Consider the following 15,659-nt stretch of genomic DNA (forward strand, 5'->3'; position numbering starts at 1 on the left):
GGCGAAGACAGAGGCTACCATCTTGCAAGGGCCTTCTGGGGCCGGGCACACGACCCCGCCCACTCGCAGGCAGGGACACTGAGGCTGGGAGAAGGAAAGGGCAGCTCGGTGGGGCCCGGGAAGCTGCCAGGACGTCTCGGGGAGCCCGTGGGTGGGGCACCCCGCCCCCCCCCCCAGCCCCTGCTCACCCACACAGTTGCCCTCGGGGTCCTGTAGGAAGCCCTGCATGCAGCGCTGCCGGGCCTGGCAGTAGAAGGAGCCCTTGGTGTTCTGGCACGAGAAGCCCGCCTGGCAGGTGTGTGTGCCCCTTGCACACTCGTCCACGTCTACCACACAGAGGCCAGGCGTCAGGGCCAGCTGAGCCCTCACACCCGGCCACCTGCCCACACACCCTCAGCCTCAGGGCGCCATGAGGCCCGTTTGCATCCCCCAGAAGCCAGAGAGGCCTGTCCCTCCCCATCCCCCCCCCACCACCATGTAGCACACGAGGTCTTCAAGAAGTTCCTGGAAACTGCATGTTGTGAAATAAGAAAACACGCATGGATGTCGAAGCACACGCCGGCTTCCAGGAAACTGTGAAGTGCTAACAGCGCTAGGAACCGGGCACTGAGATCAGCCCCATCTCCCAAAGAGGGATGAGGTTCCACAGCGAGGGAGTCTTGGGTGGGACCAGGACCCTGGGAGATGGTTCTCAGCCTGTGCCCTTAGCCACTGCCCCACACCTGCTGGGGGTGACAGGAGTGGGGACAAACGCTGCATCCTAAGCCCGGTGGCTGCACTTAGTGGGAGGTAGCAGCAGGGGCACGGGTCGGGGGTCCACACTTTGTGGGAGGAGGCACCAGGGGCACGGGTCGGGGGTCCACACCTTGTGGGAGGTGGCACCAGGGGCACGGGTCGGGGGTCCACACTTTGTGGGAGGTGGCACCAGAGGCACAGGTCGGGAACCCACACCTTGTGGGAGGTGGCACCAGGGGCACAGGTCGGGGGTCCACACCTTGTGGGAGGTGGCACCAGGGGCACGGGTCGGGGGTCCACACTTTGTGGGAGGTGGCACCAGAGGCACAGGTCGGGAACCCACACCTTGTGGGAGGTGGCACCAGGGGCACGGGTCGGGGATCCACACCTTGTGGGAGGTGGCACCAGGGGCACAGGTCGGGGGTCCACACTCTGTAGGAGGTGTGGCGATGGCACAAAGGCTCCAGACCCTGAGGCTGTTTGCTGAACACACCCTAGGGCGGCAGCACTGGCTGCTCCTTCCCGGGAACACTCCAGCCCCGGCTACAGCATCAGCGCCACTAGGGCCTCCTTGGATTCTGCCTGAGGCAGCACCTGCCCACAGCCTCTGCCATCTCCCCGGGAGCTCGTGTGCACCCTGTCCCCGCCACCGTCACCCAGTCAGCATCTCCACCTGGGCCCCTGTACTCCTGTACCTCCCCTGGACTCCTGAACCTCACCTGCACCCCTGTGTCTCCACCTGTATCTCTGAACCTCACCTGGAACCTTGAACCTCACCTGCACCCCGGCACCCAGAATATAAGGGCTGCATAAGGGAATTATTTGTGGTTGTTAAAAAGAAGACTAGACAAAAATTCTCCCTGTCTTAGAAAGCCAGAACTTCCCAGTACATGGGACAGAACTGATCCTTCCACAGGTCTCCAGCACAAAATACAGCCGGGGGGGGGGGGGCGTGGGGGGAGTATCGGGCACCTCACAGCGGCAAGCAGCAGCAACGCCAGCATCGTACCCTGTTTCTGCCACCCCCAGCCCCACCCCAGCCTCAGCCCGCTCCCTCTACCACAAACATCATGAGTGGGGTCTCCCCAGAGGCAGCACACATAGGGGCTGGAGCTGGCAAGAAGGCAGGTGAGGGGAAGGCCAGGGGCGGGGCCAGGCCAGGGGCAGGGGTGGGGGTAGGGGTAGGGCTTCCGGCTGCCCCTCTCACCCACACACTCGCCGTCCTCCAGCACGTAGCCTGGCTCACAGGTGAGCGCCTTGTAGCAGCGGAAGGAGCCCACCGTGTTCACGCAGTGCTCGCCCCGGCTGCACGTGTGCAGCTCTGTCACGCACTCGTTGATGTCTGCAGGGAGAACAAGGCTGTCAGAGGCTGCCGGGTGCTCCAGGATGGTGGTGGAGGGCGGCCAGCAGGAAGGAGGGAGAGCCGGGCCCTGCCCTCCAAGAACTCACCATCCAGGGACTGCAAGCAAGTCAGGTCCCCTTACCCATGCATCCCCTGTTCAACAAAGGCTGAGCACGCTGTGCACCGGTGCCCAGAACAGGAGCGGCTGGCCCTGCAGAGCCACACTCAGGAGCGGAGACACGAGACAGACACCGTGATGGGGGCGGGGCGGGGCTGTGTTGCGAGGAGGAAGGCTAAGAGTGGCTCTGACACAGAAAGAGCCACCAGAGGGACAGCCAGGAGGCGGGTGCGGCTACAGGCGGGGAGATGGAAGAAGGTGGGCCAGAGGGCTCCGGCGCCCCAGCTGGGGTGAGACGGAGGCTGTCAGAAGGGTCCAGGCGGGCCTTTCGTGGAAGCAGACAGAGGCAGTGGGATTCTGGAAAGATAGGGAAGGCAGAACCCAAGGGAGCCACCAGTGGATGAGATGAAGGGAGAAAGCAGGAGCTGAGAGGTGACGCGGTCCTCGGCTGAGCACAGGACATATCAGGCAGAGTCTGAGCCTAGAAGCAGCCAAGACGCATGTCCAAGCTCACGGGCAGAGTCCAGCGGGGAACCACGTGGCTGAGGTCAGAGAGAAGAGGCCAGGGACCGACTCTTGGGACGCTCCAAGGATAAGCATCTGGGGAGGGGCCAGGCCAGCAAAGGAGACCGAAAGCACCAGGGAGACCGAAGTGAACCACAGAGGCCACCCGCAGGGCCGGGCGGGACCAAGGGTGCCACAGGAAGGTCCCGCTTCCTGCCTCCGGCTCGCTGCACCTGGCAGGGGAGCAGCCCCATCTGCTCATCCATCCAGTCCCTGGACACATGCTAGCACCTGTCCCCCGCAGCCAGCCAGGTGTGTCGGCCCCAGCCCTCAAAGCCTGGCCAGTCCAGCAGTAGACAGGATGGGCAGCGGAGACCCTGGGTGAGGAATACACGGTCCCAGGGCACGGCCCGCTCTCGTCCTGAACCCCAGTTGCTTCTCAGCGGTGGAGACGGCTCCTGGGACAGCTAGGGAACCCTGTGGAGCAGTCAGGGGCACGGCTGAGGCCTGTGGTCCTACCCAGGAGGACCTAACAGAGCACAGGCCCAGCAGGTGGAGTCCAATGGAGATGGGAGGGGGCAGGAAATGGAGAGTTCCAGGCCAGCGGCTGCCAAGGCAGACTTGGCAGGGCAAGATTAGGTGTCTGGCTTATCGGCTGGGTGGGCAGAGGGAGACGCGTTCCCAGAGCCACCACCACCCCCATGCCCGACGCCTCCCACAGCCTGCAGGAATTGTGGGAATACTCAGAGCCACCCTCACTGAGGCTCCCTAGGGCCCGGATGAGAAAGCAGGTCTCCCAGAAGTGAGGTTTCGGGACCACAGTCCCGTGGCCTGCACGTGGCAACAGCAAGAACAGAAGGCAGAGCGCTGGGCCCCAAGCCGTGCCCTTGAGCCACCGTACAATCCCTGCTGCAGGGTCGGCCCTGGGGAGCGGCGGCTCCCCTCCCATCCCCCCACAGCCCAGTCCACCTGGGGAACTTTTCCTGCAAATGGTAAAGCACTGGGGAGTCCCTGGCAGAGGTCAGGCCCCATGCTGCCCCACTCAGGTTTACATACCCCCAGTCACGGGGAGCTCACTCCCTCTGCAGGCTGCATCAGTAAAACATACTCGTGGAATGGGAATGACCTAAGTGAGTCCTCCCCAGGCACCCACTCACCCCACCCACACAGCGGCCCCCTGAGCTGCCTGCTACCTCCTCACCCACAGACGAGCAAAGGGGGCTCCCAAGGGCTGCCTGACCCAGCCGAGTCCTGGGGACTAGCACGTGGCACAGCCACCATGCGGCTGTGACATCACACGCTTCACCCTGTCACCTGCATGGGTGCATAAACACGTGTGAAGCAAACCAAGGAACCAGAGGAGAGGCCAGCAGCATGGCCAGATGCCCTCGGGATGGCAGGGGAAGGCAGAGGGGCAGGAGGAGGAGCAGGAGCGGGAAGGGAACATGGAAGACACAGAGCAGGACCAAGGGGAGGCGCCAGGGGGTGGTGCAGGCCAGGGGCAGGGGCAGGCAGACTGTGGGTGTGGGCTCCTACATCTCGCTGAATGCAACAGACCCTGGCTTTTTCCTTCCCAGAACCAGCCTCCCGCTTCCTTCCGCACACGGGCTTCTCTCCAAGACACTATGGGGACCCAACCCAGACAGCGTGTGCTGCCCAGACGTGGGCAAGCAGGTGTGGGAGGCACCACGTGCTGCGCCTGGTGCAACAGGTGAGTGGGGGTTGCGCGCCCCAATGCCACAGGCCCGCCCACGCAGCCAGGAGAGCGTGAAGGAGGGCACGTGGCCAGGCTGGACATAGTACTAGACCACAGAGATGACAAACACGCCCTGGGCACCCGCTGTGCTATTCCTGGTGCTGCACCCACCGCGTGCCCTCCCTGACTCAGAAACTGGTGCCAGCTACACGTTCTCCACCAAGTGCGCCCAAGTGCCCCCAGCGGGGAAGACCTCTCCCGGGCCCGGCTCTGTTCCTGCAGCCACCACCGTCTGCCCCAGTGCCTGAGACCTCAGGTCTATCTCTACTCATGACCTTGAAACAAGGGCAAGGGCCGATGTCTCCTCTCTGCAAACAGGAGATGGCCCAGACGCCCTCCCGGCTGCCCCAGTCCCTGGAGGGAAGAGCCGTTAACCAGCCCTGACCCCAGCCACGTGCAGGGCAGGAGGGCTCGCTCAGTCCCCCAGCCCCGTGATTAGAGGGGAGGAATCGGGGCGGGGGGACTCAAAAGGATAGCTCTGCATTTGGGGGCACGTGGCAGAGGAATGCCAGGCCCCCAGGGAGCAGTGCCGGGTCCACTGGCCCCCAGCAACTGTCCCTTCAACTCCGGACCCATCCAAGGAGAACCTATGCAGGTGGATGCTGTAATATAGCTCACCAGGCCCCAGGTCTGTGCCACCCTCTGCACGAGCCCCATAACCGTCACAGGAGACTGACAGGTGCAGACACCCTGGCCGGCGCAAGGCGACTTGTTTGCCAAGGCCACAGGGCTACCGTCATCCTGGTGGGAACCCAGGCCTCCCTGCCTGCAGACCCCAGACCCCAGCACACTGCCCTGCAGGACACACATGTGACTCGCACGCCCGTCCCTGGGGGAAGCAGCCCCCACTGGAGCGGGCGGACAAGCGGGACAGGACACCAGGACGACAGGGCGTGACACGGAGGCAGCACAGGGAGCCGGCCGTGTGGAAGCTGCCATGCAAAGGGCAGACCCTTTGCACGTGGCCGCGGTGGCGCGGGCTGGCGTGGAGCAGAGGCCATGGCGGTGGGCGGCGGGCGGGGCCCTCGCTTACCCACGCACTTCCTGTGCGCGTTGAGGATAAAGCCCTCGGCACAGAGCACTGTGTGGTTGACACAGTAGAAGGATCCCAGGGTGTTCACACAGAACTGTCGCCGGCTACAATCGTGAGCACCCAGCAAGCACTCGTCTTGGTCTGGCGGCCGCCGCGGGAGGAAAACAGAAGGGGCCGTTAGAGGGGCCTGGCCCGACCCAGTGCCTCCAGTGGCAGCCAGGAAAACCGAGACCCCAAGATAGGCAGGGAGCCGCCAGGGCCTCCCCAGCTGCTTGTGGTCCGGCTGGGCCTTGGGTCCACGGCTCAGTCTGGTCCAGGGAGAGCAGAGGGAGATGAGACGCAGAGAGGGTGAGCAGCCTGCCCACTGGAACACAGCAGGCCGGTGCCCCACACTGCCTCCCACCCAGGATCTGGACCCACCCCACGTCCACAAGGAGCACCCAGCAGAAGGGCTGCAGACTCGAGGGCTGGGGAGGCCAGGGGCAGCTCCATGGACCCCTTCTGGGCAGAGTTCAGCAACTTCCAAGAGCACCCCCAGACCTGGAAGTGGTTCGGGAGCTGCAGCGTGGGCCCCGGCTGGTTACTTGGGGCATGTGTTCCATGGAGGGGAGCCGAGTGGGACCGCGCCCTGGCGCAGGCTGTGCGCACCCACAGAGTGCACGCTGCAGCTTCTGGCCTGGACCCTGTGGCTTTTACTGCCAGAGACCCTGCAGGGGATGGGGTTGGGGCGGGGGCTGCAGAGCAAGTCTGCTGCCCTGGCTGGGCCCCCAGGACCACTGCTGTCCCCATCAGAATGTCTCGGCTCGGGCTGGGTGTGGGACTTGCACCACAGGAAAGGCAGTAGGTATCTTCCGGGACTGACTTGACTCTGCTATGCCCGGACGCCCACTGGCTGCATCTCCTGAACCTGAACCAACACATTCCCTGGGCTGTGGCTCCACATCTGTCCTGCTGGGCCCTCACGATCTCTCAGGCTGGGGCCGGCACTGTGGGGTAGCGGGTAAAGCCGCCTGCAGTGCCCGCATCCCATAGGGGTGCTGGTTCAAGTCCCAGTTGCTCCACTTCCGATCCAGCTCTTTGCTATGTCCCGGGAAAGCAGTAGAAGATGGCCCAAGTCCTTGGGCCCCTGCACCCACGTGGGAGACCCGGAAGAAGCTCTTGGCTCCTGGCTTTGGATCGGCACAGCTCTGGCCGTTGCAGCCATTTGGAGAGTGAATCAGTGGATGGAAGACCTGTCCCTCCCTCCCTTTCTCTCTCTCTCTCTTTCTCTCTCTGCCTCTCCTTCTCTCTGTAACTCTGACTTTCAAATAAATAAATAAATCTTTAAAAAAAAAAAAAAAAAGACCTCTCAGGCCGGACACAGGGACTGTGGAAACTGAAGGTGCAGGCGCTGGGTCCCGTGCCCTCACCATCCAACTGGGAGGTCCTGGCCCACAGAGGCACACGGAGCCAAACGGAGCCCACCACGGAGCCCAGTGGCACTGCTGGGGGACAGCAATGGGCCCCGGGGCACTTCCAGCCCCACTGGGATGGCAGAGCCCCGTCATCCGCGTCCACTTCCCCCTCCTCGGCTGCAGCAGTGGAGCCTGGCCAGGGACTCCCGCCCCCGCCCCGCCCCACTGCCCGCTGGAGGAATGTGGGGGAGGTGTGGGGAAGCTGCTTCTTCGGGCCACCCTTAAAACAATGGGCATCACCCAGACTTGGGGACCACAGACCGACGTCAGCCACGCACACAAGGCCCACTCACAAGCCCAGGGCAGGTGGACATGGGGCCTCTAGACCTGCGGCATCCGCTTCCCCAGACCCTTGTTACAGACACAAATCCTCAGGCCCCGCCCCGGGCCGGCTCATCAGGATTCCTGGAGAGAGCACTGCTCCCGGAGATGGCAGAGCCGCGGGAGGACGGAGCGAGGCACCTGGCCTTGGAGCACTGTGGCTGTTCTCAGCATCCCTCGGGGGAGGGAGCAGGGGGCTGGCTCAATCCAGCCAGATCCAGAAACCCTGGGGGCAGGGCAGCCAGGATGTAAACCATGCATGTGAGCTTGGAGGCCACAGGTGCCAGAGGACACAGGTCTCTGCCGCCTGGAGTGCACTAGGCTCTGCTCGGCGACAGCAGACGGGGGCTGGCGTGGCTGCTCTAGGGGGACTCTTTGTCCCAGCAGCCAAATCTGTGTCCTCAGGAGCACAGCGAGGCCCCACCCCATCACACCCATTGGGTGTTCACCGGCAGGGATGGCTCGGCTACTCACCCTCACAGGAGACGCCGTCCGCCATGATGGCATAGCCGGGGAAGCAGGAGCACATGGCTGAGCCGCCGACGACGCGGCACACCTGCCTGCAGGGCCCATTGTCTGCAGCAAACAGAACAGACATCAGCGGCCGGCCGGCGGGGGCCCTGGCCCTCCCCACCCCTGGCAGAAACACAGGCCTGGGCTGGCAGAAGGGGAGAGGAGGGGGGAGGGGACGGCAGTGGATTCATAAGGCAGAGAGACCAGAGAAAGGAAGGGGAACAAAACACAGGGAAAGCCTTCGACGAGGGCCACCGCCCACCCCCAGCACGTGGCTGTGCGCCCCCTGTGGTCATACACCCACCCCCAGCACATGGCCATGGCCCCCTGTGGTCATACACCCACTCCCAGCACATGGCCGTGGCCCCTGTGGCCATGCACCCACCCCCAGCACATGGCCGTGGGCCCCTGTGGCCATGCACCCACCTCCAGCACATGGCCGTGCGGCCCCTGTGGCCATGCACCCCCCCCAGCACGTGGCCGTGGCCCCCCATGGCCCCTGTGCTCACCTTTGCAGGTGTTGGGCTGCGGCAGGGGCAGCGGGATGGTGTTAGGGGCCTCTTGGGCAGACTCTGTCTTCAGCGCAGACTCCGGCCGCAGGGCATCACCGTCTGTCCCAGGCAGAGCAGGAGGAAGCAGGAGGCTCAGGTCTTTCCCAGGCCTCAAGGACCAGCAGGCACCAGCCCCTCTGCCCGGGCACCACACAGACCCCGACCAACCACCTCTTATCTTTATCTCGCGTCCCTGTCTCACAGGAGAGGAAACTGGGGTTGCTCTGGGTGCAGGAGCACCTCGGGCCAGCTCGGGGGGAGGGAACAGGCACCAGGACGGGAACCCAGTCCAGCCCTGGGCGGCTGGTGGGCAGAGAGCCATCTGCACCCAGCTGTGCACCAGGCCAGTGCTGGGGACACAGCGGGGTTTGCTGAGAGCCCACCTGAGCTGGCCCCTGAGCTTGAACCCGGGTCGCGGCTCTGGGCCCAGCCCTGCAGGGAAGTCTCTGTCTTCCCCCATTGCTCCTGCTGAACCTACGTGTGCGGTGGTGGGAACAAGGTACCCCAGGGCCCCAACCCAGGAACTCCAGCCCCCTGCCCAGTCTCTCACCTGGGCGACAGGTGCGGCCGTCATCCTGCAGCGAGAAGCCGGGAAAGCAGGCACAGCGGTAGGAGCCCACGGTGTTGATGCACAGGTGCTGGCACAGCTCCCCAGGGAGCAGCAGGCACTCGTCCTGGTCATCGCCTGGCAGGCTGTTGGGCAGCTCCGCCTCTGTGCCCAGCGAAAGGGCCTCCCGGCTTGCCACCTCCGCCTCCGACACTGCAGCGGGAAGCAGCACTCAGGCAGCCTGGCCTGCACGTGCGGCTGAGAACACGGGCCCCGGGAACCGTGTCCAGGTCCTCAGGAGGACCTGCGTGTGCCAGCGGGCGGGACGAATGAGGCAGTGGATGGATGAACAGATGGACAGATGGACAACGGGTGGAGGGAGGGGTGAGGGATGAGAATGGGGGATTGGGTGGGGGCTGGGTGAGAGGATGGGCAGGTGTGTAGGTGGGTGGATGGGTAAGCATGGGCTGCTGACTGCATGGGGAGGCAGATGGACAGGTGTGCAGATGAGCAGAGAGCTGGGAAGGCGGGGAGAGGACAGTGGAAGGCACTGGTGGAAGCTGGCGATAGCCAGGGCAGTGGGCAGCACACAGAACAGAAAGAAGGCCATCGGAGAAACAAAAGGGCAGCAGGTGCAGGACCAAGGACCCTGTGCAGAACAGCGAGGTGCGCCTCCCATCCCAGCTCATGAGGGACCGTGCGTGCCCACCGAAGGCCCCACAGTTCTCTCCCCCTCCTCGCCCAAATGCCCCGGCGCCCCAGCCAGGGCAGGGCGGCACCCACCTCTCCGTGGTGCCACTGCGGGCTCCGGGGGCCGGCGGACCTCAGGCACCATGAGCGGGTCCTCGCCCTCGCAGCAGGACAGCATGACGTGGTTGCAGGGGTAGCCCAGGTTGGGGTTGGACTCGCAAGCCTCGCCCTCGGCCCGCACGCGCAGTCCCAGGCCACAGCAGTCGCAGCATTGCTGCAGGGGGAGGCACGGCCCTCACTGCCTGGCCCGGGCCCTCGCAGCCCAGCAGCCCAGACTGTCCACACAGGGCCCCAGGACACAGCCCAGAGCCGGGTGCCGGGGAACGGATGAGCACCATCTTTGGCACCCCCAGCCGTCTTGCAGGACGGAGGTGCCCCTGCCTCCACTGCCCAGGTCTGCCACAGGACAGGGCTGGTGCGAGCTTGTGTAAATAAATAAACAAAAACATCCTTTTGTGGGAAGAACTGAGATCCACTCTCAGTCCCCCCATCTTGACCAACAGACCCCAGGTCTACGCAGGCCAGCTCGAAGATAGTGCCTCCCAGGGGCTCTTGTAGGGAGAGACATCTCCACTAGGTGGAGCTCGAGCATGCTTTTAACTGAGGCTGACTCCACTTGAAAGTGCATCCTTTTTGCTCTCCCCTCTCCTCTTTTACAGGACAAATACAAGATGGCTGGAGATCGGGCAGCCACGTTGGGACATGCAATGACCTTGAAGATGGAGGCGACAAGCCAAGGACGACCAAACACTCTGGAGTGCTGCCCTCCCCGAGAGACCTCTCTCACCACCACCAAGATTCGGATACCAAGTCTTTGTAACCCGTGCCCTCCTCTCCCGGTCAGCATGGGGCCCCATCCGTGATGCCTCCCAGGACCGCCCCACTGCTCGATTCGCCCTCACCCTCAGTCGGCCGGCTCCCCCTCCCCAGCATCTGTCTTCCCTTCTTGTTCATCTTCAGCGTAGCACCCGACCGCCTCAGAGTACAGACTACATTTCCCAGCCTCCCTTGCAGCTGGGTGTGGCCCGGGGACTGAGTTCCAGCCCGCGGGGTGCCTGCCCGCAGTAAAGAGTCCTCTTCCACGCAGCGCCCTGGCAGCCTCACTCACAACACCCAGCGGCAGGAGCCACTGGAGCTTCCTTCGACGCGTGGGTGAACGTGTGCGGAAAAACGAGATCAGCCTCGAACAGGGAAATCCCGATGCCAGCTACTACGTGGAGGAACCTAGGGCGTTACGTGAAGTCAAGTAAACCAGGCACAAAGACACGCTGCCTGGCTCCACCTCGATGAGGCCCCCAGAGGGGTGGCGTCACAGTCAGGGAGAGGGGCTGGGGGGGGGGCAGTGGGGGAGGGTGACAAAGGCTGAGAGGGCAGGGCGTGTCGTGGCTGCGACACAGTGAGCACGCTCAATGCCGCGGCACTGCAGGCACTGAGGTGGCCGACGTGGTCCACTCTACCCGCAGCTCACCACAATCCAAAACAACCTGGGGGCTGACGCGGCGGCACAGCAGGTTAAGCCTCTGCTCTTTACGCCAGCATCCCACTTGGGAGCGCCGGTTCAAGTCCTGGCTGTGCCACTTACAATCCAGCTCCCTGTTAACGCACTTGGGAAAGGCTGCACAAGACAGCCTCAGTGCTTGGGCCCCTGCCACCCACGTGGGAGACTTGGATGGAGCTCTGACTCCTGGCTTCAGCTGGCCCCGCCTAAGCTATTCGGGGCTGGACGATCTCTCGCTCTCTCTGTCGCTCTCTTTATTCCTCTCTCTGTCACTCTGCCTTTCAAATAAATAATAAATAAATAAATAAAATTTAAAATAGTAATAATAGGGGCCAGTGCTGTGGCATAGTAGGCTAAGCCTCTGCCTGCACCACCGGCATCCCATATGGGCGCCGGTTCGTGTCCCAGAGGCTCCTCTTCCAACCCAGCTCTCTGCTAATGCTCCTGGGAAAGCAGCAGAAGATGACCCAAGTGCTTGGGCCCCTGCACCCGCGAGGGAGACCTGGAGGAAGCTCCTGGCTCCTGGCTTCAGATCATCCCGGCTCCGGCCGTTATGGCCATTTGGGGAGTGAACCAGTGGATGGAAGACCTCTCTTTCTATCTCTCCCTCTCTCTCTCTGTAACCCGGCCTCTTAAATTAATAAAATCTTTTTTTAAAAATGGTAATAATATAAATGAACTGAAAGAAGCAGGCCACTTGCCCCCTCCTCCTGCCTCTGTCTGGAGTCTGAGCAGCCACCCCAGACCACAAGGCCGAAGGGTGACGCTGGCAGAGCCACGGATGGCAGGCGCCTGCGTTCCTGTGCCCGATGACCAGAGCCACTTGCTCCTCTGCTCAGCCCTGTCCCAGCATGTGCGACAGAAACCAGTGCTGTCAGGAGCTCTCCATTACTTGGAGCCAAACAGATGGGCAGGCCCTGCCACCCAGGGCCAGCGTGGGCTCTGAGACACGATGAGCTCCTCCTACAAACCCTCCCAGAGCCCCGGGACCGTCCCCTTGAGGCCCCAGCCCGAGAGCTCCGAGCAGCCTGTCTCTCCTGCAGCGAGAGCCGCTGGGCCGCCCGCCTGCCTCCTGCACTTTCCTGCCTCCGGGCCTCAGCTCACGCTGTTCCCTCTGGCCAAGGTGCCTGCCCCTTGTCTCTGCCCCACTGCCCACCCCAGCACCACTGTCCACCTGGGACACCCTCCCTCCATGCCCAGTCCCCACAACTGCCAGAGAGGACCCAGGATCCAGCCTTCAAGTCCACCCATGGCACTCAGCTCACTCAGGTAAAACCGGAGGCTTTTTGATGACAGACAGGCTGCGACCTGTCCTGTGACCTCCCCACTGGCTCTGCTCCAGCCATGCAGGCCGACCCACCCTCCAGGGACCGGCTAGCCAGGCTCCTGCCCCAGGGCGTTTGCACTAGTGCTTCCTACTGTGTGGAAAAAAACCTGCAGATACCCCAATGGCTCACTCCGCTCCTCCTCCAGGGTTTCTGCAAATGGCCCCCTCCCAGTGGGGCCGTCCCCAGCCCCGTGCTTGTCCCTGCACCTCCTAACACACCACGCAGGAATGTGCTCATCTCTGTCTCCATCCCTCTGACCGGAAAGCAAGGGGGAAGCGACTGCCACTGTTACTCATGGCCGCACCCTTGGCCTGCAACAGGCCCAGCCCACGTGGGTGGCTATGGCCATTAACTGTTAGAATCATCACTCTGTTTCCTGTGTACACAAAGAGCCCCTACCCCAGGCGTGAGGTCCCTGTGCCACCCAGTGGACCCCGGGCCAGGCTTGCCTTGTAGAGGACCACGCCGCAGGTGTCGCTGTCCTCGGCCCCGCATGCTGCGCCTTCCTTGGCCGCCATGACGCCAGCCACACAGCTCTTCTCCTTGAGGTAGGAGACACAGCAGTGCTTCTGGGCTGTCCTGCAACACAGGGGATGCTAAGCCACGCCCAGAGAGGACAGGCACCCGGCCAAGCCTGCAGGAAGCCAGGGCCAGCCCCAGTCCTGGGGCCCTCATGGCTGTGGGTCCCTGACCACCGAGGAAGAGGCGATGGCACTGAGAGACCCCCACCAAGAAGGACAAGGAGACCCCATCCCAGGAAGGCTGGGGGGAGGGGCACCCTGGGGAGAGCAGCCCACAGGAAGGGGTGAGTTCCCCATCCCGAGAGGTAGACAAGCGCACTCCAGGGCCCTGCATGGTGCACATGGGGACAGCAGCGGGGAATGGAGAGGGACACAGTTTGAGCGCCACGTGCTCCAAAGGAGACAGCAGAGGCCGGATGCCAGACACCACGAGGCCCTCCGGAGGCCAGGCCGCCAGCGAGCTCCGAGCCCGGGGGTGAATCCCGCCCTCATTCGCACCCTCGCCCCTCTCATCTAGCAGAGGTGGTATCACAGCAATGGCTGCCAAGAGCCCCCCAGGGCCCAGCAGAGGACCAGTCTCAGCTCTCCATGCCTGCCGAGCGCCTGGCCGGGTGGCCCACTGTGGCCGCAGCACCCCCACCCCCACCCTTGCACACCTGGAAGCGGGGGGTCCAAGGCGGGCAGGGACGCGGAGCAGGTGACCGGGCGTGGGCTCCCTACCTGCAGACGTCACCCTCCAGGCCGCCCTCCGGGATGTCCAGGCACTCGTCATTGTCGATGGCCCACTGCTGTCCAGCCGCACAGCACGTCTCAATCAGGTCCTTGGTGGAGCCTGCGGGGGTGACACAGCGAGGCGGTGGGGGCCACCAGGTATGGCAGGTGCTGCCAGGGCCCATGCAGCGGGGACACTGGTGCCTGAGGTGGGAGGGGTGATAGGCGCGGCCCACCCTGGCAGGTACGTTCAGAGTCTGCTCCGGGCAGGCGCTCCTTGGAAGTCCTCCTCCAGGCCCACACCGCGCTATTTGAGGGAGGGGTCGGAGCAGCCTGGCTGTCCCTCGCAGGGGCAGAGTGCATGAGTGAAACTCGGGGAGGTCCCACGTGGAGGACCCTGTAACCACGAGCAACAGACCCGAGGGGCACCCAGCAAGGACACGGGACACAGAACACCACACCGCAGGGGAGAAACTGGAGATGTACCAGAAGACAGATTAGAAACACTGAGCCCAAGCCAACCACGCACACTACGCCGAAGTCCTGAGAACAACACACAGGTGCTGTCACCCGTGGTGGGGCTGTGGGGGTGGATGGAGGGAGCTGGATCAAAGGGAATCACACACACAGAGATAAGACGAGGAGGGGTTGTTGGGAAAGGAGGACACGGCAGCCGGCCCTGGGGGCCGACAGCAGTGACACGTGGGCCAGGCTCAGGTGGAACACACGGGGAGGGACAACAGGAATGCACCCAGTCCCTCCGAGCTGTATGGGCAGGGTCCATTCCAGCACTGCCCACGGGGACCGTTCCCCCTAAGGACTCAGCGTCCCGCGTGTGGGGACGGCACAGCCACACAGGTGCGGAGGCTCCACACAGTCCGAGAGGCGGAGGAACAGGTGCCCAGGGAAAGGCAGCGGCGAGAGCGAGGGCCCGCCCCCGCGCCATCCGCCTGTCTGCTCGGCCACACAGCGAGTCTCTGCACCGACCCGGGCTTCCAGCCCCCTCAGTAACACGGGGACAAAGAGCCTCACCGGCAACCGCGACTGCTCCACTAGAGCCCCTCATCACCGAAGTCCGTCTGAGACGGGCCACAAACTCCATACCGAGCACCCCCCCACACCCCACCCCACCCCCCGAAGTCGGTGCTGTGACGGAACTGCCACCGACAGCAATACCAGCAACGCAGTAAAGCAGGAAAGAAATCAGTCACAGGGGCAGATGGCAGACCTCGGCGTGTCCGCAGAGGCCCGCTGCAGCCACCAGGAGGAGCTCCAGCTGCCCCAGCCGGCCCCAGTCACCGCCACCTTGACCCGGCGCAGCGAGGCTGAGACCCAGCAGCGGCCCACCCCAGCTCACTGCCCCGCCCTCAGGACACCAAGCTCAGCTCCACGGGCAGCGGCAGGGAGCGGTGGCCAGGAGGTACTTGCCAGCAGGGACAAGAAAGCCATCGTGTGGAGGGTTTGGGGACAGTCAAGTGGCTCAGTGTGAGGAAGGGAGATGGTTTTACCCGCAGGAAGGACACTGAGGCAGACGGATGTGGGCCGGGCAGCCCCCAAGAAGACCCCCAGGCAGAAAAGGTGCAGGGGCCCCTGACATCACAGGCCCGGGTGGGGCTCCCGTGCCAGCAGGAGACACAGCAGGCGAGTCTCCACATTTCAGGGCTCTCCACGCAGTGACCAGAGACCCCAGGACAGTCAGAGGGTGGGGACAAGGAATAGCGAGTGCTCGTACAGGCCAGGCCCGACCATGCCAGCCCCATGGCCGGGGAGGGATCCCAGGGTGCCCAGCCCAGCGCTCCAGCCCTCCAGAGTGGGCTAAGTGACAGGGGCACTGACAGTCAGGGTGCAGGAGGACCAGCCAGACGCAAGATACAGAGAGCCCAGGGTCCAGACCGTGATTCCACAACCCCTCCTCGCCAGAGACAGCCAAGAACGAGGCGAGGAAGAGAAGAGGCAAGCCCAGGAGACGAGAGATGA

The 15,659-nt window shown here is 63.8% G+C and overlaps 1 protein-coding gene across 2 annotated transcripts in view; it reads right to left on the reverse strand.

Annotated features, from left to right (window-relative positions):
* FBLN2 (fibulin 2) overlaps positions 1 to 15,659 on the reverse strand; it is a 65,925-nt gene that overhangs the window by 9,128 nt on the left and 41,138 nt on the right. Inside the window, exons 3-11 of one of the 2 annotated variants that reach the window (XM_008260298.4) lie at positions 13,692 to 13,803; positions 12,900 to 13,029; positions 9,658 to 9,838; positions 8,878 to 9,087; positions 8,286 to 8,387; positions 7,738 to 7,839; positions 5,489 to 5,629; positions 1,943 to 2,077; positions 189 to 326 (exon numbers count right to left, since the gene is read on the reverse strand). In XM_008260298.4, coding sequence (XP_008258520.2) covers positions 189 to 326; positions 1,943 to 2,077; positions 5,489 to 5,629; positions 7,738 to 7,839; positions 8,286 to 8,387; positions 8,878 to 9,087; positions 9,658 to 9,838; positions 12,900 to 13,029; positions 13,692 to 13,803 — 1,251 coding nt within the window. The remainder of the gene's footprint in view (positions 1 to 188; positions 327 to 1,942; positions 2,078 to 5,488; positions 5,630 to 7,737; positions 7,840 to 8,285; positions 8,388 to 8,877; positions 9,088 to 9,657; positions 9,839 to 12,899; positions 13,030 to 13,691; positions 13,804 to 15,659) is intronic. The other variant, XM_017343695.3, reaches the window with a different exon arrangement.

Source organism: Oryctolagus cuniculus, chromosome 10 (genome assembly GCF_964237555.1).
Source record: "Oryctolagus cuniculus chromosome 10, mOryCun1.1, whole genome shotgun sequence".
NCBI lineage: Eukaryota > Metazoa > Chordata > Mammalia > Lagomorpha > Leporidae > Oryctolagus > Oryctolagus cuniculus.